This window comes from Typopeltis vanoorti, chromosome 2 (assembly GCF_054136105.1).
Source record: "Typopeltis vanoorti isolate ZY-2024b chromosome 2, IOZ_Tvanoo_1.0, whole genome shotgun sequence".
NCBI classification, from domain to species: Eukaryota; Metazoa; Arthropoda; class Arachnida; order Uropygi; family Thelyphonidae; genus Typopeltis; species Typopeltis vanoorti.
The window spans coordinates 65,841,475-65,864,187 of NC_143550.1; the positions used below are offsets into that span (position 1 = coordinate 65,841,475).

The 22,713-nt window shown below is 33.3% G+C and overlaps 1 protein-coding gene across 3 annotated transcripts in view; it reads right to left on the reverse strand.

The window, feature by feature from the left end:
- Positions 1 to 22,713, reverse strand: part of Nup205 (nuclear pore complex protein Nup205) — a 610,691-nt gene that overhangs the window by 48,502 nt on the left and 539,476 nt on the right. For 2 of the 3 annotated variants that reach the window (XM_090405724.1, XM_090405707.1), the window contains exons 35-36: positions 11,681 to 11,767; positions 2,542 to 2,705 (exon numbers count right to left, since the gene is read on the reverse strand). In XM_090405724.1, the coding sequence (XP_090261850.1) occupies positions 2,542 to 2,705; positions 11,681 to 11,767 (251 nt within the window). The remainder of the gene's footprint in view (positions 1 to 2,541; positions 2,706 to 11,680; positions 11,768 to 22,713) is intronic. The other variant, XM_090405715.1, reaches the window with a different exon arrangement.

A 22,713-nucleotide genomic window follows, 5' to 3' on the forward strand; every position in this document is an offset into this window, starting at 1 on the left:
TTATAAATCAATGAATTTGTCTCTTTCTGTAGTCATTTACTAAACTAACAATATCTATGAACACTACTGGTTAGTTATTTTTTGCAACAAATCTCTGTTTATCATTCTCTCCATTTTTCCTCTTCAAATCAAGCTGATTATAAATGCAGCAAACATTTGCTGCCCCACCCATACTTCCACAAATGTAAATTACTGCACATTTATTTGTCTGTAAGAGTATATTTGTATTCATGCCTGTTGTTTAGGCAAGAATACAAACATACACCAATAGTTAACCATATACATATTTTTATAAGAATTGAATGACTAGAACTGAGATTTAAGTAAAAATGTTTTAATATAAAAACACGACTAGTTTCGACTTGTAACGGCCTTCATCAGGTGACATTATAAAAGAAAGAAAAAAGAAAAAACACTAAAGCTTAAATAAACTATGAACATCATGGAGAGCCTCTAAACATAATTGACACTAAATCGTTGTGGTTGTATTTAAAGCTGTTCTTTCGTTAGTTGTATTGTTGGGAAAGTGCGTGCTAGTAGCATCTCGTGAACGCCAGTACATGATTACAGCTGAATGACAATCTGGGAGGTTGTAGCTCAAGTTATTATTTAGATGAACAGAATTGAAGATGATTTCTCTAGATTCCACGATTTTTCTCTCTAGTTCATCATTACAACGGAAGATGTTAGTAGATTTTTCCCAGCAGACTTTGTGACTTTGGTTTTCATCATTAGGATTAGCCGAGAAAAGGATATGACTTGATAATGCACTGCTCACTGTCTCTTGTAAGTAATGTCCCTCATGTGTTCTTCCATACGCAATTCGACAGATTTGTCTGTCTGCCCAAAATAAGGAATATCACAGTCACACAATATTTTATATACACCAGGGTATTTGAGTTGATGATGACAAGGTTTTGGGTGGCTTATTAAGAAACGGATCTTTGGAAGTGGAGTGAACAAGGTTCTGATATTGTATTTTCTTAGAACTTTTGCTAATTTATGTGAAACTGTACTTATGTAAGGAATAGATATATTGCCTTTGAATCTATTTGTTTCTTCTGAGTGATGTCTAGGAGGATTAAGAAGGAATTTTTCAATGATTCTCTTGGAATATCCATTAACTTCGAAAGAAGTTTCAGATGGTTTATTTCTGTAAGAAGTTCCAGAAGAAAACGGGCTCCATGTCCCAAGGTGGAAATTATTCCAAGCTTATGAGGAGGGAAGTGATAGGACTGACTATGCAGATATCTGTTGGTATGTGTGGGCTTTCTATATATCGATATTTTGAGTTTACCAGAAGAGCCATGGGCATGATTCCCTTATGGTTTTCCTCGAACATCTCAATAGCCGACATCAAAGTATTAAGCTTACTGCCTAGCTTGAAACGGATAAATCCTTGCCTTTTCTTGATGTCAAAATGACTTGCTCTTCTGGTAAACTCAAATTCTCAATTCTTATAAAAATATGTATATATATATAGAGAGAGAGATAGTTCATTTAGTATTTAAATACATTACCCAAACAGAGAATTTCTCTTATTTATCAGTTACTTAAATATCCTGAAACCAATAGATTCTTTTCCATTCTGGATGCATAGCTTTTGTTTCTTTGAAAAACATGCATAATGATTTGTTACATGTCAGCCTGATATATTGACAGAAAGCAAAAAAACCAGTTGTCACATTCTGCCCAATGGGCAAGTACAGCACAATATAATTTGTCCAGTGCATGATGCGAATGTGTTAAGGAGCTAGATGAAGAGACAAAACATACTAAGTTATTCATGTTAAAACGTTAATTTCTTGACCACGAAAACTATGGAAATGACTTCTATTGGGATTTATTGATCAAGTATTTTTTAGAACAATTATGTTACACCAACTGAGGCTGTTGGCATCTTTAGGGTACATAACTGATATAAGGCACTTAAAGCTAAAAACTGTTACAGACTATAAATCAACCGATTCCAATTATATTTGACAAAACAGAATGCATACAATACATGCATGGCATGTGTATGGTTTCATTTGTTGTTAATTAGGAACGTTCTATAATTGGCACTATAATTCAGTTCTTGTATGTTTAGAGATCTAATGAGGGTCTTCCAGATCTCAGGCAAGATTAATCCTTGGTTCCTGTTCCTTGGTTACAGTTGCCCGTTTGGTAAAAAACCTTAACAAGAACCAAGGATTAATCTTGCCCGAGATCTGGAAGACCCTCATTAGATCTCTAAACATACAAGAACTGAATTATAGTGCCAATTATAGAACGTTCCTAAATAACAAGTGAAATCATACACGCGTATATGCATGTATTGTAAGAGTTCTGTTTTGTCAAATATAATTGGAATCGATTGAGTTATAGTATGTAACAGTTTTTAGCTTTAAGTACCTTATATCTGTTATGCACCCTGAAGATGCCAACAGCCTCAGTTTGTGAAACTAGTTGGTATAAGAAAGTTGTTCTAAAAAAATACTTGATCAATAAATCCCAATAGAAGTCATTTCCATACTAAGTTATTCATAATGTTTAGCATACCTCTGTTAATTCCTCCGTTGTGAGTGTGGAAAGAGACTGAAGACGCTGAAGAGTACTTTTATGATTTTCTATACTTTCATGTAACTGATTACAACCATGTGTCAGAAGAGTTATTAACAGACCAAGGCTAGGAGGTCTTGAAAGGGTCATCCTTTGAAATTCTACTAGAAGAAAAAAAAAAAAAAAGCTGGCTGAATAAATTAAGCCATTAAATAAAAAAAAAAGGAATTCAATATATGTATTTGGACATTAATGCACATTTTATTTCAAAGATTAAGACAATGATATCTCTCCTGTGTAGAAATTATATAACTGAGATATATCTTGAATATATTAAAATTAAAACACATGAAAATAACTATATCTTTACTTCAGGAGGATAGATAATATACGAATAGTCTCAAACTATTTTTTAATTAGAATATAGCCATCTTCATGAGTATTCGATACATATACAATACAGCTCTTCAGTGCATTATTATATGAGAAATAACACACACAAAAAAAATTTGCATATAGAATACCCAATTATTAGAAATGAGGTAGAATAAATACTCTACTTTTTTTTTACTCCAATTCATCTGTTTTCTTTCTCCTCCATCACCCTAACAGAATAAGCTATGTTATCAATGCTGCATTATAGAGTTCACTGTTCCTACTAAGATATGAACAGTCTATAATATTTTTCATCCATTTAATTCATAATCTTTCTTTATTATTATCCTAAGACGTTATACAGATTCCAGGGATGACCATATGTTCTTTCCCAATCTCCCACCATTTTATGAAAAACCTCTTTGACATTAATCCTATAACAACCCCTCACTAACTTGTACATCTCTATCATATCACTTCCTCTTTCTAGTAAAACCTCTGTTCTTGTCTAAACCTTTCTTCATATTCGAGATTCTAGATATCGGAAACTATTTCGGTCAATTGCCTCCGCATGTTGGCAGAGATGTTGGATCTTCTCCAACATCTCTTCATCATCCGTTTGAAAACCAGGTGACCAAATCTGTGCACAGTACTCCATATGTGGCCTAATCAGAGCCTCATACAATGGAACCAGAATCTCTTTACTTCTACAAGTCAGTGCCCTCCACATCATTCCCAGAATTCATCGTGTTGTCCTCACAATTTTGGAAATATGCCCTATAAATTTCAGATTCTTATTCACCATCACCCCAAGATCTCTTATTTCCTCTACCTCCAACAACATATCCCCATCAAGAGTAAGTTCTACATTCTATCTTTGTTTTCCAAATTTTAAAACCTTAAATTTCACAATAATGAACTGGCATCCTCACTCCCATGACCATTCACTCAATCTATTCAAGTCTTCTTGTAAGGCCACAACATTTGCTCTACTCCTCACAGTTCGTCCCAACTTTGCAATATCTGCAAACAGCTGTATGTGTCCAATTGAATCTTCCCCAATATCATTAACATACATGTTAAACAGCAATGGCCCTAAAACAGACCCCCGAGGCACACCACTAGTGATTTTCCTCTTCTGGGATATTGCTTCTCCCATATGCAACTTGTCGATACCTATCAGACAGCCTAGATTACCTCATGATAAGCTATCAAAAGCCTTTGCAAAGTCTACGTATAATACTGTGTATCCATCTCCCAAATCCAATGCTGGTGTCATCTTATTGTAATAAGTAAGTAGATTACTATAGCATGATCGCCCTTTACCAAATCCGTGCTGTCCATCAAAGATAACACCACTGTTGTCAACCCAATTCTGGATCCTAATTCTCACCAGTCTTTCCAACACTTTAACCACAACACCTAACACACAGATTTGGCCTATAATATCATGCTTGAATTCTGTCACTTCCTTTATGAAGTGGTACAATCATTCCTTCCTTCCACTCAATGAGCAGTCAGTCTCTGCTCATCCAGTGCTCTCAAACTCCATGATGTCACATTCACAAGGAGGTAAGACTTCTATGAACTGCTCATTAAATATCTCAACTATAACCTCACAGCAGTTGTCCTTATACCATTTTCTAAAATCAATGGCATCCTTCCATAATCATTCTTATTTTTGCTGGCTGCACATCGAAAGAACACCCTAGGATTTTTTTTTTGGCTTTGTTAGCTAAATGCTGCTCATACTGAACTTTTACTACCTTTAGGAAAGGAGGTTGACTCGATTGTTAAAACTGAGTCAACCTCCTTTCCTGTTCTTTGTATTCCTCATGGAATTGATTATTACCACTCTTCTTATGTTTCCTCCATAATACCTTTTTTTCTCTGTATTGCATGCTTAATCTCTTCATTCATCTATTTCAACCTTCCTTATTTACCCTTCTGACCTTTGGAATACATTTAGACATTGCTTCTACTAGATTGCTGGCCTGGTTGGCCAGTGGTTAGCATATCCACTCTCCAGCCAAAAGGCTGTGGGTTCAAATCCCACCCTGGGAATGGATGTTTGTGATTGTCTGTGAAAATACTGGTAGCAGTGGTGGTCAGTAGATGGTGTTGTGTAGATGATGTGGTTCACTGCAATTGGTGGATTGAGTGGTGGAGGCAGAGAGCTGTAGAGTAGGTGCTCCCTCCCTCTCTCAATGAGTCTTTGAACTCCTTGAAGATGTCATGTAATAATAATAATAATAATAGATAGTTCTTGAATATCACCCAAGCAGCACTGATCTCCTTTCTACCCAACTTCTCATTCCATGCTACAGCTCCAAACTGTCTTCTGAGCTTCTCATAATCACTAGCCTTATAGTTCCACATACAATCTTTCCTCACAGAAGCCCTCACATGGCTAGCAACCACCCAGGTAATAACTTCATGGTCACTCTCACCAAGTGCAGTGAGATTTGACATCTCATTTATAATAGCATCCTCTGATGAGATGATCAAATCTGAGACACAATTCTCATGTGCCCTCTATTACATACTGCCTGAGGGAGATGTCCCTCAAAAACTGTAGAAAATCATTTTCTTTACTTCCAGTTGCTATCTCATCATTCCATTCTATATTGCCATAATTAAAATCACCCCATAATGATCACCCTTTTCCTATTTACTTGGCTAATTTATTTAGATATTCCTTGGTCACTACCCCACATTACTAGGTCTATAGCAAAATACAACAAAGTATTTCATTCCATTCACCTCTATCTCAGCCCATAAGCGCCTCAAAACCATTACCACTATTTCCCACTTGCATCTCTACCTTGTATGGACATAATTCTTTTTCTATCATCAATAGCACTCAACTTCCCTATTTACCCATTCTATTTTCATGAAATACATCCTTCCATTTCTATTCCTGTCAGGATGTCATCCTCATTCAACCATGTCTCACTTATTCCAACAATTTTTGGGTAAACAAACTCAATCAATGCAATCATTTCAGTTCTCTTGTTTCTGATACTTCTAGCAATTGTATACAAACATAACAGCTAATTCCTGGATCTATAACAAGATTCATTGATACCACTTAATAGATGTGACTTCTTCATACTTTCCTTGAGCCATTTCTTCTTACTTGTCCCAGAACCTTCTTCAAATCCAACTGTTTTCCCTTGATCCCAGGTCATTCCCCTTCCCTTTTTGTCTACATGCATACACATTCATATCCTCTTGAAGCATCAACCTTTCTCATACTGTGTTTCCCTGTCCACCTTGAGTCTCCCTGTTTCTCTGTTTGCCATGTACACTTCTTCTCTCATTCTCTACACTCATGCTATCCACTTCTTCGTTCATAAGCATCACTTCAATCTCGTCTTCCTTAATCTCTTACTCTTTCGCATTGCTTCTAACTTGTTCAGATTCATTCGCTGAACTCATATCTCTCCAAATGACTCACACCAAGACCATTCAAATGCAGTCCATTACTGCATTTGAATGCTAATCAAACTTGATTAGTCCTCATATCCAACACCTCATTCAGTCTATCCATTTTATCCCCAGGAAAACAAACCTTGTGTATCTTTTCATTTACTACCCCCTCTAATAATTGAATCATCATACAATGCCACTCATGGGTCTTTCATTACCATTTTCATATCAACATCATTGTTTTCTTCTTCACTCTTTCATGCATATCTACAATTCTCTTCATTTCACTCTGCATTCACCTCATCGTTTGCCTCATCTTCACCAACTCAGCTTTCAAATCTTGCATCCCCTTTTCACTATCATCCAAACTCTGTTCTTCAACATCAATATTGCCCATTTTATCATTAATTTCACTGTTTTTTAATATCATAAGTTATCACCCACTTTATCATCAAACTTTTTTCTGCACTATAATTTCCACACATTCTTTGAATATTTGCACAATCTTCAACTGTTGTGTTGGTTAAACGGCATGTTCCCTACTCATATTTAAGCTTTAAACATATTTAAACAAGCCTCATGGTCCACCAGAATATTGTATTTTCGACATATCCACTCTCGTTCTTTTTTCTTATCCAGCCTCCCCACATAAATATCCGTGACTTCTTTCCATGTATATATATATTACATTCAGGGCACCATACCATTTTTGAGAAATCCATGGTGTCTTACCTTATTCGTCTTTCATACAGACCTATGCAATGTCTGTAGCCTTGTCTCAGTCTTCTTTACAAAACTGATTTGGTAGTCTTTTGTTTTGGATCATCCTCCAGGTCTGCCCATACAATTATCCCATTTTTACTTTTTATATTATAGCATTATCACCATCATACTTTTCATGAATTTAGGTCTACAATGGCCTGTTCCAGCCTCAGAAGTCATCATTTGAATCTCTTTAGAGGACATCCTGGTTTTCTTTTTCCTAATGGTTTGTAATTTAATACTTGTTTTGGTAATCTTTGTGTTTTCATTCTTTCAACGTGTTCCATTTCTTTATTTTTTATATTACTGATTCCTGGTTTAGTTCTTTCATAATTTCTTCATTTCTTTTGTGATCGAATAGAGTATACTTTGCAGTTTTTCTCATAAACTTAATTTCAGCTGTTATTAATCTTTGTTTGTCTTTTTGTTTTATTGTCAAGATTTCACTTCCATACAATAGGATTGATAATGTATTGTATACTTCTAATCTAGTTTGTTTATATATTATATTATAGCATTAAGAAAACTCATTATCCCTGCATTGTGCAGCAGAATTTCAGTGCATCATTTATTGGAACAAAAGTCTTCAGTTCAAATTCCATCTATGACAAGAATGAAAGAGTGATTTTTTACTTCCTAATACACAAAATAATCTCAAACAACCTGCATTTATAGACATACAAAATGTCACTAACAACTTGAACAAGAAGTTGTCTAAAAGCAGTATGTAGAACAATAATCCAAAATTCAACAACAGTCTGATAAAAGTTGGAATAGTGGGATGAATGCTGTAACAATAATTGTTCAATCCATTAATCAGCTTTTTTCCCCCTTTGGGGGGGGTTTATAACCAATTGCATATTTTATTAAATATCTATAACTTATTAAGACAATCAAAATTCATGATATATTCCTGATAAACTTCTTAGTGAGCATACATCTATAATAACAGTAGTATATGATAATTTTACTACTCTAAATTTAGTAATAACTTATTAACTTCCTACAGAAAATTTTCCTCCAAATTAACCTGTTATCTATCAGAACTCCAATACTGTCAGATCTTATATTTGAGTACTTCCAAGGTACTTCTGAGTGCATCACCACATCTATCAATTTATCTTCCTCCTGCTCTGTATTTATGCCATCTAATCCAGTTGATTTTCTATTTTTTGATACCTTTATTGCTTCTTTTAGTTCTGCCAATTTTATTGGGTGTATATCAGTACTGGTTCCTTCATTATTATTTTCTGTTATTAAATTTGGATCGTATCATAAATTCTTATAATGTTCTATCCATTGTTTCACTTGTATTATATCGATCTATGCTGTATCTCTTTCTTCGTTGTTTAATTTCCTTAATATTTTGTATGCTATGTTTCGTCTTCCATGTGTGTCTTATTCTATTTTTTTTATAAATCTGTCCCAAGAATCTTGATGAGCACTCTATACTATGGTTTTAGCTATATTTCTTTTGTTTTTGTATATTTCTTCTGTTTCCTTTCTGTTTTTCAAGGAGGGATTTGTATGCCATTTGTTTTTCTTTTATTGCATTTTCTATATCTGTGTTCCAGATTTTTAATGTTTTTCTTTTTAATATTTTACTTTTCTTTGCAAGTACTTTAGAGGCTGCTTTACGGATTATCTTTATTAAAGTTTTCCATTCTTCTTCGTCTATATCTTCACTGATTTGGGCTTCTTTTAGATAATCTATTAATTATGATTGATATAGCATTCTAACTTGTACACTTGTTTCGTCAAGTATGCTTTGTATACTTGTTCTATTTCTTGTTTTTTCTTATTTACTTTCTTTCTTCATTTTGCTAGTATTTCTATTTTAGAGACTAGTAAATAATGATCTGAAAAAATTTCACTTCCTCTGTAAAACACATACATTTCTCACATGTGGAGCTAGTTTCTGATTAATAATGATATAATCAATTATAGATCTTGTTCCTCTGCCATTCCAAGTATATAATAATAAAACAGCTTTTCCAAAGTTGGAACTTTCCAACTTTGGAAAAGCTGTTTTATTATTATTATTTTGAAGTACATGGTTAGGAAACTATTTTTTTTATATAAATTTTTGTGAACTGCACAAATCAAACTGCAGTGCATAAATGATAGTTATCATTTATAGCTATCTTTTCACAGCACAAATTCTGGTTTAGTGTTATTTCACTAAGTGCAAGAGGTAAGTGATGTGTTTTTTTGTATCTCAGTTTATTTTGTATGTGCATATCTGTTTAATGCTGGTAAGCATTTGTATTAATTTAAGAAGAAGCTATTATTTCACATACCATAACAAGAAGTATGCTTCCAGAATTTTTTTTTTTTTTGATTTGTCAAGCATTTTGTTTTTCTGTATATATTATTGATTCTTATTAATAGAACCATGCTTGCTAATGTAAGTGGGCATTAAAAAAAAAGAAAGACACATGCTGCTTAACCTGAAATGATGGCAGTATTACTTATTTTCTAGTAAAAGTGCAGAAAAGAGGGATAATAATTTCCAGTGTTATTTGCCTATTGGTATCAAAATAATGGTACTTTGCCTTTTGTTAAACATGGTTCTTAAAACCTTTGAAGGTCTTTTTGCTTAATTACAGAAAAAATAATCTTGCAAGAATACCTAATCCAAAATTCCAACAATAAAAATTATTGCAAATTCTAACTTGCAATTACATTTTGTTTTTAAGCAACTTGTTACAATTTTAATTTTCTATTTTGTAGGACTTCTATTAACTTTCTGAGACTTTACACATTTTCTAAAAATAAAGATCAAATATAATTCCTCACAAGTTTCTGATATTTTGGTCAATTAGGTGTGACATCCCCTCTCTCTGTGTGACACATTCTGGCATTCCCTTATCCAACACTATTTGCCTTCTATAAGATGATTTCCTTCTGAATGTTGTGATGATATTTGAATTTATAATACAATCAGGATATTTTAGTTGGAAAAATAATAATGATAAACAGATTAAAGGAAGCTCTGGAAATTAAGGATTCTCTATCCTCATTTTAAGTTAATTATTCTTTAAACAATTTGGAGGAAAGTTTGTTTTCCACCATTCATCCATCTACACAGCAGACCCTTCTGGGTCTCTGCTGTGCAGATTATGTATTTGCATTACTATGAAGTATTCATTATAAATTATGAAAATTACTTTGGGATGATTCTAATAGCATCAAATTTTAAAAGAGATAAATTTTATTCATCTGCTTGTTTACATATTTCAGAAAGCATTACATGAGCTAAGAATACCAGTAGTAATAAAAGCACCCACAGAAACATTTTTTTTCGAATATTAAAAATAATGTCACCTTTTTTATATTGCTTTGATGAATTATTACTATTTTCTTATCTTAATTGATAATTGAAATACTATTATCAATATAATAAAAATAGAAAACAGGTTTCTATCTTTTGCAATGAAAAAGGTTACAAAGTTCAATATTTTTTAAAGAATGCATATGTATTTAACTGTCAGTCAGTAAACTTTTCAGACTAAATATCAATTAATTGCCCAATTTGATGTTACATCAAATTTGAGGTCATATTCAGCACATCACAGACCCTTTACTGTTTTCATATTATAAGTACATAAACTACAAATGTGGAAAAGTATAATCAAGTTTATAGAATGCCTAGTTTTGCTTTTAATGGAGAGATAGCTGCCATAAATATGCATTATCTTTTGGCTGCCTTCAAAGCATGAAACTAAAGTGAAAAGACCAGAAGATTATAAAATTCTAGTATTTTAAATTATTATAAACGTTGTGTGATATGCCTAAAGATATGTTTTGTTTTCTATACAGAAAAACTATCTAAGTGTAGAAACTAAGCATTCCTTCTGTGAAGTAGTTTGAGTTAACGATCAACAAAATTTAATTTAGAACAAATGGTAAACTTTTTAAAAATTGGACATAAGCAATTAATCATTTCATAGTTATCTGAAATAAAGAAAAATAGAATATGGAAGTTCTAACATTCTTCAGTGGTATTCTGACAATTTATTGTTAAGTCTATTACTAGAAAAACTTAATCCTGTCTTAATCGTTCAGTCTCCTCTAATTGTAAAAACAAATGCAGTGGTGGCTAATCAATCTATATATATTTTCATAGTTCAATGCCAAATTCAGAAAAAAATTGTTTCTTCTTTGTTCATTTCTATACCGCTGTCCTTTGAAACAGCTTCCAATATTATGCATTTTGTAAAGAAATATCCTGCAGATTGTCAAATATTAAGCACTCCCCGCTTTCTTCTCAATTTTCTGTCTATTCATGGGGGGGGGCAATAACATATTAACACATGTTTAACATATTATATTAACATATAATTAACATATTATATGTTGAAACAACCAAAGGATTTAAACTCAGATTTTGGCTGGAAAGACCCAGTGTGAATCACATTTGTCACTCTTCTGAGTGGAGGTGGTAATGTTTTATATCAGTTGATCATTAATAAATAAATGAATTATTTGGATTTTGTAACTGGTCCAAAACATTCTACACATATAGTCAATATACAACACTTTTCAAATGTCATCAGAATTAACTTACCATTTCTTGAGAGATAATAATCATCAGGAATAACTGTATCAGTCAAACAAGGGCCAAATATTATTCTGCAACTACTGGCATCCCTCCCTATTGTTAATATACACATAATTATATATCAGAAAATGAATGCTAGCTCTGATAGCTTAAAAAAATAACATTTTAAATGTACAATAGATATTAAATATGTTTAAAAATGTTGGAAGTTTTTTTCACTTGGTTAGACTATAATAAATTTAGTTTAATCCTTTATCTAAGTGTAAGTAAACAAAGTTTGCACTTGAAGTATCTTCAGGACTGAAGCAACTCGTGGTAAAGGTGGAACAAGCTCTCATCACTCCTTGTCTTAGTATCTCTCATAATGCAAAGTGCATCTACTTGCAGACATGTATAATGCTATGCATTGAGGGAAAGAGCCACCATCCAGACTGGTTTTGACCTTTATTGAGGTCTCGTCAGTGGGAACCAGACCCAGAGGTGGTGATACCAAGGTGGAAGCAATGGAGAAGTCATATTTACCTATATGAGTTGGCAAAAGGTGTCTCACCTTATTATTAAATTACTCTGGATTTAGAGAAAGATGTTGGAAGTTTTCCCCCACTCTGGGTCTGGCTCCCACTGACGAGACCTCAATAAAGGTCAAAACCGGTCTGGGTAGTGATCCTTCCCTTAATTCATAGCATTATACATCTCCACAAGGAGATGTGCTTTGCATTATGGGAGATACTAAGACAAGGAGTGATGAGAGCTTGGTCCACCTTTACCACAAGTTGCCTCAGTCCTGAAGATACTTCAGGCACAAACTTTGTTTGCTTACACTTGGATAAAGGATTGAACTAAATTTATTATATTAAATATATTTAAAAAAAAAGAAAATATCAAAATTTTATATTTCTATGGAAACAGATATAAACTAGAGAGAATGAATGACTGTCTTAATTAAAATTTAAAAATTTTAGCTGATGATTTACTTAGCCTTACAAAATTTTCAGACCTAGTAATTACTGACAATTTTATCTGTGAATTCGTAAAACTTTAATTCAATGATATTCCTACTGATTTTAACACAAGGGATATAGAAAAAACATTTCTCAACTAGAAATAAGAAAAATAAGCACAACTTGTACTGATAATTCACGGTCTGACAAATTTTAACTTTTTTTTGTTTCCTTTCCAGCTATGTGTAATTTTTACTTAACTTCTCATGCTGATTTCAAATATGTTTTTAATTTTTTCTTATCACGTATAGAGAAACAAGTCTATACATTTTTATGATATTAATAACATTAACAATATCATACAGTAGCAAACATATTAATCCAAAAACTAACATTTTAAAGAAAAATTTTAATTTCACGAGAAAATAAGTACAAAATTAAACTCCTTTACCTAATAATTTATATGTGCTGCTCTATTCCTAGAAAATTCATTTAACTCATTTAGGCATGGACTCTACCAATCTAGAACACATTTTTCTTATTTCTGCATCTTGAAACCATACTTTTATAATGGATTGTATTAAGTTATTCCTTGTATCACAATTTAATTTTCCAGTCTCTTTTTTACTATGGTTCAAATTTTCTATTGTGTTAATGTCAGGAGAGATACCTGGCAATTGAAGCAATTGGCTGTTGTGATTTTCAAGGAACTCTTTCATTTTTTTTGAAGTGTGGCATGGAGCAAGATTCTGTTGGAAGATGAGCTCTTTGTCTTTTTGGATCGGTGGGACTACTCTTTTCTCCAATATTTTTATTAGAGAAAAGAGTGGTCACTTTTCATCATACATCAACAGGCACAAGTGATCCCGGACTATCATGTTTAAAACAACCTCAGAATATCTTTTAGCTGGGTGTTTTGGAGCTTGTTGAAGGTGGACAGGAGAAGTCTTCTCAGTCACTGATAAGCAAACATAGGGTAGTACTTACTCTCTTTGGACAAATAAATGGCTCTCATCTGAGAATATGACCTTCTTCTTCAACTTCTCAACAGTCCAATCTTTGTACACTTTTCTGCATAGCCTTCGTCAACTGTTCTTTCTTTTTTGGTCTTTGGACAGTCCTCCCTGCTTCCAAAAATCTTTGATGGACTGTTATGTCAGAAACATTAATCTTACTAGCTGTCAAGTCTCTATTTAAGTATACAGCAGACAATCTTGGATTCATTTTGCTTTTCTTAACTTGTAAGTGTAGTTTTCCTATTTTGCCCACATTTTCTTTTTCTGTCAGGAGAAAAGGTACCTGCCAACCTAAACCTCTTTAAAATTACATTAACAGTACCCAAGCCACCACCATACTCATTGGCAATTTGTCTTTGAGTATGGATGCGTGCTGAAAAAGAACATACTTTTGAAAGTGTAAATAATTTGACATTCACTATGAATGTCAAATTATTTACACTATTATTAAACATCGTAGAGACAGTTAAAACAATTATCTTCAATTTCAGCTTGTTTAGATTGATTTGTTAGTTACTGTACATGCAGAATGAAAGTCAATTAGAATGACTGTCCTAATGCTTTCCATTTATAAGATGAAATTGGTGTCTTCTGTTTAGACCAAAAACAGTAATCAGCTAGCATAGCATGACTCGACTTTCCCTTATACTTGCCATCCATTCTCATAACCTGCTGATGAAACCTCTCTCTGTGTTCATCACTTATGAACCTAAGATTTTTTAGGAAAAAGTCTAGATGTGAGTCTAGAAAAATGTATTTTCAATCTAATTTCTGGTCCAATGAAAACACGTTCCTTTACTTTTGCATCACTTATTTTTGGAAAATTTTTGTTTCAAATACCTGCTTCTTCCTGCTTCATTGATATCACAAAGTTTTTCATAAGTCTAAGTTTGATGTGAAGTGGTGGCAAATAGATTTTTTTCTCCCTCTACCAATGATGTACATTTAACATTCTTTTCTTCCGGTGTGAAATGTGTAGACAAAGGCCACTGTTTAACAACATGATGATTACTCCTGATCCTGCTGTTCCATTCACATAGGAAGCAACAGTATTTAGTGTATCTTATTTGTAACCCAAGTAAAATGGCAATGACTTTAAGATCAACACAGATGTTCCACGTGCAGGCATCATAATTGAGATTTCCCAGTACTATTTTCATTTTTTTCACATGTTTCCTTCATAGTAACTGAATAGGGTATTGGGATGGATACAAGCCTCCATTGTGAAGAACAGCTTTCAGACCGAATTTTGACAAATCTGATGAATTTAAGAATAGTTACATAAAGTATTTCCCCGAAAATAAGCTCTAGCATGATTTTTCAGGATGATCGTAATATAAGCCCTACCCCAAAAATAAGCCCAAGTTAAGATCGTCAGTCAGAAGGACGCATTTAGTACATCCGTTGTAACACATGATGGATGTATTGAATTATAAAATAATAATATTATTGACATTAATACTTAAAATAAATGATAATATAAATTATAATTAAGTATTTGTAAATACCCAAGCGGGTGCCTTTGGATGAGAGGTAAATGCTATTCTTGAAACCGAAAAAGCCTGGTGCACACAAGCAGTTATAAGGAAGTGGGTCGATTTAATGTTGCCACTTGTTTTGCGAGGTGGCCAAAGAGGTCTGCTAGTCTGGGATTCAGCCAGCACTCACCACGGTAAAGACATGAAGAACTTTCTTGAAGAGAGAAGAATAGATCAAATAATGATTCCAGCAGGAATGACTGCCTACCTCCAGACTCTTGATATTACAATAAACAAACCATTCAAGGACCATTTGCACATGGAAATCAATGACTACATTGAAAATAGAATGGAGAGAAATCAATCTGGAAACTTTGTGAAGGCTAGCTTGCAAGAGGTCGTGACTTGGGTGAAGAATTCATGGGATAAAATAACTGACAGCTGTGTTGCCAATGCACAAAGAAGTGCTCATTTAAGGAGAGCTCTATTGCTGGACATGAGAGATTGGGGCCAATGGTTCTACAGGAAATAGAGTCGCAAGAAATTCAGGCTGGAATTCGGGGTTTGGAGAGTTATGACGATGGTCCAGGAGATGACATGACTGTATTTGAATAAATGTAGATTTCTGTACATGAAAAAATAAGACATCCCCTGAAAATAAGCCCTGATACGTCTTTTGGAGCAAAAATTAATATAAGACCCGGTCTTATTTTCGGGGAAACATGCTATGTATGGCATCATCTCTTGTTAACTAAGCATGACTGATGTAATAATAGCAGAATGATGCGACTGCATCACAACAGGAAACAATAGTTCATATAGGACATACTGTTTTTCTTCTGAATGGTATGTGATAGAAAAATTTTAAAAACATATCTGAAATCAGTGCAAAAAAACTGATTCAGAAATACATTTACATGCAAAGAAAAAAATATACATGTTGGACAATGAATAACTTATTGTCATCATCATCATCATGTTTTAATCTTTATAATACCTATAAAAAATGCTGCGCAGGAGTTTACAAACTGTGAACTTCATCTCAATTTGCTTTCTTCTTTAATCTTACAGAACATTTGCTTGTTCCATAATATTGGAGGGAAAAAAAAAAAGCATCCTGGAAGGAAAAATCTGTCTAAGATTGACAATATTAACCATAGCCAATTAACCTAATAAAGTTCGGTTGCCATCAAAGACTAGATTTGCATAAGTTTCTTTTTCAAGTATTTGTATTTGGTCATGAAGTGTTAAAATATAAGACTTATTATTGTTTATGTGACCATAGGTTTTTTAATTACTATAGATATATTCATATAATAACGCCTACCAGTTTCGCTAGCAACTGTCTAGCTTTCTCAAGGCTTGATCGGTAAACACAAAAAAAAGATAAATGCACAAAGTATAAAGAATAGAAAACTGTTAGTAACTATAAGGTAGCTAAGTTGATACATTCGCGTGACAATGTCAGCATGTATTCCGAATCTTTAGTCCATGTCCTGAACACGTGTTATATGATTGTTGGCGTACTGTAGTTTCGTCAAACTGAGTGAATTGATTAAATTTTTCCAAGTCTCATTCAATATGGCACCTTGATTTCTGTTTAGGTTGCTGCCTGTTCGTAGGACTATTGTTGCTTCTTTGAATAATCGGTGTCTGAAATCAACGTCTATGTAGGGCATAGAACTATTTTCCCAGTCTATAGAATGGTTAGAAGTTGAAAAGTGATGCTCTAAACAGGAGGTGATCGTCCTGTTATGATTGACATCTCCAACATGTTTTTTCTGTCTGATTTCGAGGCTTCTTGAAGTTTGTCCAATGTAGGAGAGGCCAAACATACATGGAATATTATACACACCTGGATATTTGTAAAATTGGACACTATCCTTAGGAGATCTTAACACCTGTCTAATGCTAGTAGTTGGTTTTAAATACAACTCTGATGTTATGAGCTTTTAACAATCTCGCTATATTGGTGGAAACCGAACCCATAAAAAATGTAGAACAATTCACATATTTGGGAAGTAAACTGACATATGACTTGGACTGTAAAAAAGAAATAAAGATCAGGATTGCAAAGGGAAGAACAAATCTGAAGGCCATGGATAACATCTGGAAAAGTAAAGTGATCAGTCTGCAAACAAAACTAAGAGTATTGGAAACATGCATCTTCAGCGGTGTACTGTACGGATCTGAAACGTGGGTAATAAATAAGGAATCAAGAAAAAGAAATTTTGTCATTTGAAAGAACTTGTTACAACAAGATTCTAAGAATAGGATGGGTACAGAAAATCACCAATGAAGAGCTCTATCAGAAGATACAACCAAAACAGAATCTAATGCAGAAGATTATAAAAAGGAAGCTGCAATTATTTGGACATATCTGTTGAATGAGTATGGACCGGAAGATAAAGACATTTATGTTTGGTATTTTGGATGGTTTAAACAGAAGAGGTAGACCATACAGAGAATGGATAGACGATATAAAAGACTGGTGTGGAATGGGTGTACAAAAACTGCGACGCTGTGCACTGGAAAGGTGGAAGAAGATAGTGAAACAGGCATCAGACATCAACAGGCAGTGAGCCCATGATTCGTGATGATGATGAACCCATAAAGGGAATGATGACCGTTGAAACCTGCTGGGAGACTGTTTCTTGTTGTCAGTGGTTATCTTTATACAGGAATTTGTTGATAATGTTTAGAGGATATCCATTTTGAGATAGTGTTGTAACAATTTGAGACAGTTCTGTCTGAACCTCATCTTCGTCTGAGACAAATTTGCGGACTCTATTTCCCAACATGTGGATGATGCTATGTTTATGTACCCTATAATGGTTTGAAGATTAATGTAGATATTGTCCAGTATCTGTAGGCTTTTTGTAAATGGACAGTCTAAAATTGTTATTTTCCGCTTCTAGGGTAAATTTGATTTTGTTGTGGAGTGAGTTGATTCTATCAACAAACATATGTAGGTTTTCTATGCTTTCTTGCCATATGATGAAGATATTTGTCGCAGACGAAGTTCAGACAGAACTGTCTCAAATTGTTAATAGTATGCTTTAGATGAAACATTTAAGTTGATAAGGAGTGTTGATACACAGTATCAACAGTACACAGTAAAGTAATTTCAGTAACTTCAGAGAGAACAAATAATAGAAGGAACCCATGTTCTGCAGTGGAAATGTAGTATATTTCATGTTCCAGAAGAGGAAATACACTACACTTCCTCTCCGGATTTTTTTATGTTCTTTGACTTGCACTTTTGTTAAAATGACATGATAGTGCAAATTCTGATTTAAAAGAAAATAAACTGTAAAAATATTATTAAATATCTAGTGCTATGAACAAGTTTTATGGATTTCTTTGAAATTATACACTTTATAAGAAATGCCAAGGAATCAGATATTGTTTCTGAAAATCTTGTAGTGTCTGTACACTCTCTCCCTTCGAATCTTGAGAGCACGTTAGCTCACTGTTACTGATTACAAGAATTTCACTATATGACATCATCACAAATCTAAAATTAGTTTAAATATTAAAATGAGCAAAGTACTGAGCTAGATAACTAGATATTATGTTGCCTGATGCCATGTTTTGGAAGAAACAAACATAATGTCTGATTAAAATTTTTAAGTATCTCTTCCAAGCAATTTAAACAAGTTATTATGCCAAGCCTAAATTTGATTAAAACTGCTGATAGGAGTTTATTAATAATGTAATCTTAATCACATAGTGCTATCATAGTAGCCTGAACACTCCTTGAGAGTACATATCAGGAAATTGATGAAGATAACGATATTATGCCAAAGCAATTAAGGGATTGAGATTTGGAAATATAACTGAGGCAACTAAGGCCACACAGACTAGCATATTACAGGCAGTGTATATTTCCTGGCCAGTTTTCTGTTTTGCGAATGGTAAAAATTGGAGCTTCTTTGGGGGAAGGGGCTTTATTTAGGTGGGATTAGAGTCCATTAGAGTAAATGTTCTCTTACCGGCATGCAGGTAGTGTACCAGTACCTTTATTAACAGTGACATGCGATATACAGATGCAGTATCATTTTAACTTTCAACTTTTCCTGCTAGCAAAGAATGTGTACCAGCACCTATTGTTCAACAGATAAAGCACTGCCAGTATGTATGATATTCTGGATGAAAATCATTGCCAGCTTTGTATGAGACCACTATAACACTATTTCCAAGGGTGTTACATATAGTTGTTCACTGCCCACACCTAAGCAGGTGCTATTCACATCACAGACATCTTTATTATGACAGTTCTCAGAACAATGTTAGTCAAGTGCTTTGTTCTAACAGGGTCAATATATATATCACTCAACTTTGACTAATAAAGAAGGAAAGAGTCAGTTATTATGCTTTCATTTTCCTGATATACCAATCAATGAGATTAGATTTAAAATTAAAATAATAATAATAATAATAATAAAAAAGAAATCCATTGTTGGAATTAGTACACTGGTTAAATATGAAGTTTCATTCTGCAAATGACATCATCTGTCATTTGTTTATTCTACCAAAATGCATTTTGAGTTCCAAATTGAAATCTACACGTATTTTCATTTACAGTAAATGAATATATTGACAAATTAGACATTAGTGTGTAATGATTCACTAATTATATTATAGCAACTGTAAATTTATTAATGTTATGAAAATTTCATCAGTACAAAACTTAGCTGCTGTCAAATTTAGTGGCTTATTACATCTATATATATTATTTAAAATGTCACAAATTCTAAGATACAATGCTATCTTATTATATTATTGCTTACCTGATGTTGGAAAGAAAATCAAAAAATCAAAAATTATCAGGATCAGAAAATAGAAAGCCATTAAAAAAGAAAATGAATGATGAAAGAGATTTATTTGGTAATTTTGAAGAAAATATAGATGCAATGCCAATTAAAAAAAAAAAAAAAAACAGGAAAAGACTTCAGAGCCACTGTTTTCAGCAGAATGACAAAGATGGAACAGGATATGAATTTACATTATCCCCAAAAATCCCCAAAGGATCCATTAAATGAAATGCACTTTCTGCCATATTAAAGTATCTCATTGTAGATATTAAATCACAAAACACTTTCATTGAAAATTATCTGAAAATAGTGAGTGAAAAAAATTCTTATCTTATCAATTTTTACCACATGCCATGTAAGTATTCTTAAAATTTAATTACTTAAATTAAGGGGATATTAAATCCCACATAGTTTTAAAACCGAATAAGAAACTCAAAGATCGGAATCAGAGAGTTTCTTGCCGAATATAGTAAACTATAAAGTATCGGCGACACTAGCGTTAGCCAATGCAAGTGATCCTAGTACATAGTACAATACCGGGGCAACTCGTTGCAAAGGTGGGGGAAAGTTCAGATCGCTATTCTTAGTTATTTTCCATAATGTAAAAACACATTTCCTAGGAAATGTATGCTGTTATTACATTATGGAGGGAGGTCACTACCCAGACCGGTTTCAGCCTTTTTTGAGGCTTCATCAGCGAGTAACTAGACCTAATACCAAAGTGTATAGCGAAAAGAACTTATGTACTCTGCGAACGAGTTTTCCAAACAGGTGCAACCATTAAGTTACTTAAGTATAAAGAGCTAATAACTTCATTTCGGCAATGAAAACTTAAATGAAATTTAAGTTTTCATTGCCGAAATGCAATGAAAATTAAAATTTAATATTCTTAAAAAACACAGAAATATTTAAAGTATGATATAAAGTACGGCATTCTTGTAATGACGTCTGATATTATATTCTTTCATAACAGCAACACTTTTATGACAAATAAGACAAAGGGGCTTACCCCCATTTTCAATAAAGAAATACTTGCTGTTCCATTCATCATTAAACCTTCTTCCTTCATCTGCAATTTTACATTTTCTTGAACTCATTTTTAAAATTTTTTTTAACAAATATATATCTTCTGAAAATAATAGTTGATGTTATTGAATTATATTAAAATACAGACCAAGGAACACGACTGCAAAAGTGCGCCCAAATCTCCATTGTCGTCAGATGAAGTCGGCTTTGTTATCCCAACTCATGATGACTCACACGGTTGATTTGTGCCAAGTTGCATGGCGACATCATGAAGTATATTTATAAAATGTATTATTTAAATTATTCAACATACAGGCCACATACCATGTAAGTATTGTCAACCTTTTATGGGCTGCCAAAAATGTATATTTGGGCAGAATGCAGCCTGCTGATCCCTGCTCTATATTACAAACTCTTCAGGGATGGAAAAAATTAACTGAAGAATGAGAATGGATACAAAAATTGGCAACTTAATTATTACATATTTTCAGTCAGCCCATAAAAAGTGAAATGAACACCAATAATGGTGCAGTATTCAAAACTGAAATCTAATTTGAACACACCCACACACAGAGGGTGGTTCAAAATGTAACTACCAAATTGAATGCTGTATTATTCCTGAACAAGGAGGCAAAATGAAATGTAAAGCAAAATGAAAAGAAAACACAAATGGCTTGATGGCTATAATGTGTCCATCAAGTATTTTTCTAATTATACCAGCTAACTGCAAAGAAAATTGGATTTAAACTTGGTAGGTACATTTTGGGCCACCCTATGTGTGTGTATTTATAAGATTAAAATTTAATTGAAAGTAAAACAAAAACCTTTAATAAATCATGGCTAGTTTAATCAGTATTCAGACTTCTTCAGGTGAGTAAGAAATAAAATAAGACTTATAAAAAATAACAAGGTAAAAAATCTCGGAGTTGCCCAAGATTGTACTATGTACTAGGACTACTTGCATTAGCCCAAGCTAGTAATCGCCGATACTTTTATAGTTTACTATATTCGGCATGAAACTCTCTGATTCCAATCTTTGAGTTTCTTATTCGGTTTTAAAACAATGTGGGATTTAATATCCCCTTAATTTGAATAATGTTTATATCGCCGAAATGAAGTCTATTGGCTCTTTATATTTAAGTAACTTAATGGTTGCGCCTTTTTGACAACTCGTATAGCAGAGTATATAAGTTCTTTTCGCTATAGCCTTTGGTATTTATTTGGTCTAGCTACTCATTGATGAAACCTCAAAAAAGGCTGAAACCGGTCTGGGTAGTGACCTCCTGCCATAATGTAATAACAGGATACATTTCCTAGGAAATGTGTTTTTACATTATGGAAAATACCAAGAATAGCGATCAGAACTTTACCACCTTTGCTGCGAGTTGCCCAAGATTGTACTATGTACTAGGACTACTTGCATTAGCTCATGCTAGTAATCGCCGATACTTTTATAGTTTACTATATTCGGTATGAAACTCTCTGATTCCAATCTTTGAGTTTCTTATTCGGTTTTAAAACAATGTGGGATTTAATATCCCCTTAATTTAAATAAGGTAAAAAACATTTATAAGATTAAAATTTAACTAGTCAGTTAAAATTTTAATCTTATAAATGTATACATCCCGAGTCAATCCTAATTACAACTACACACACACACACACACACACACACACACACACACACACACACACACACACACACACACACACACACACACACAATTATCTATTTCTGCTAAATAGACTACATGAAAATTAG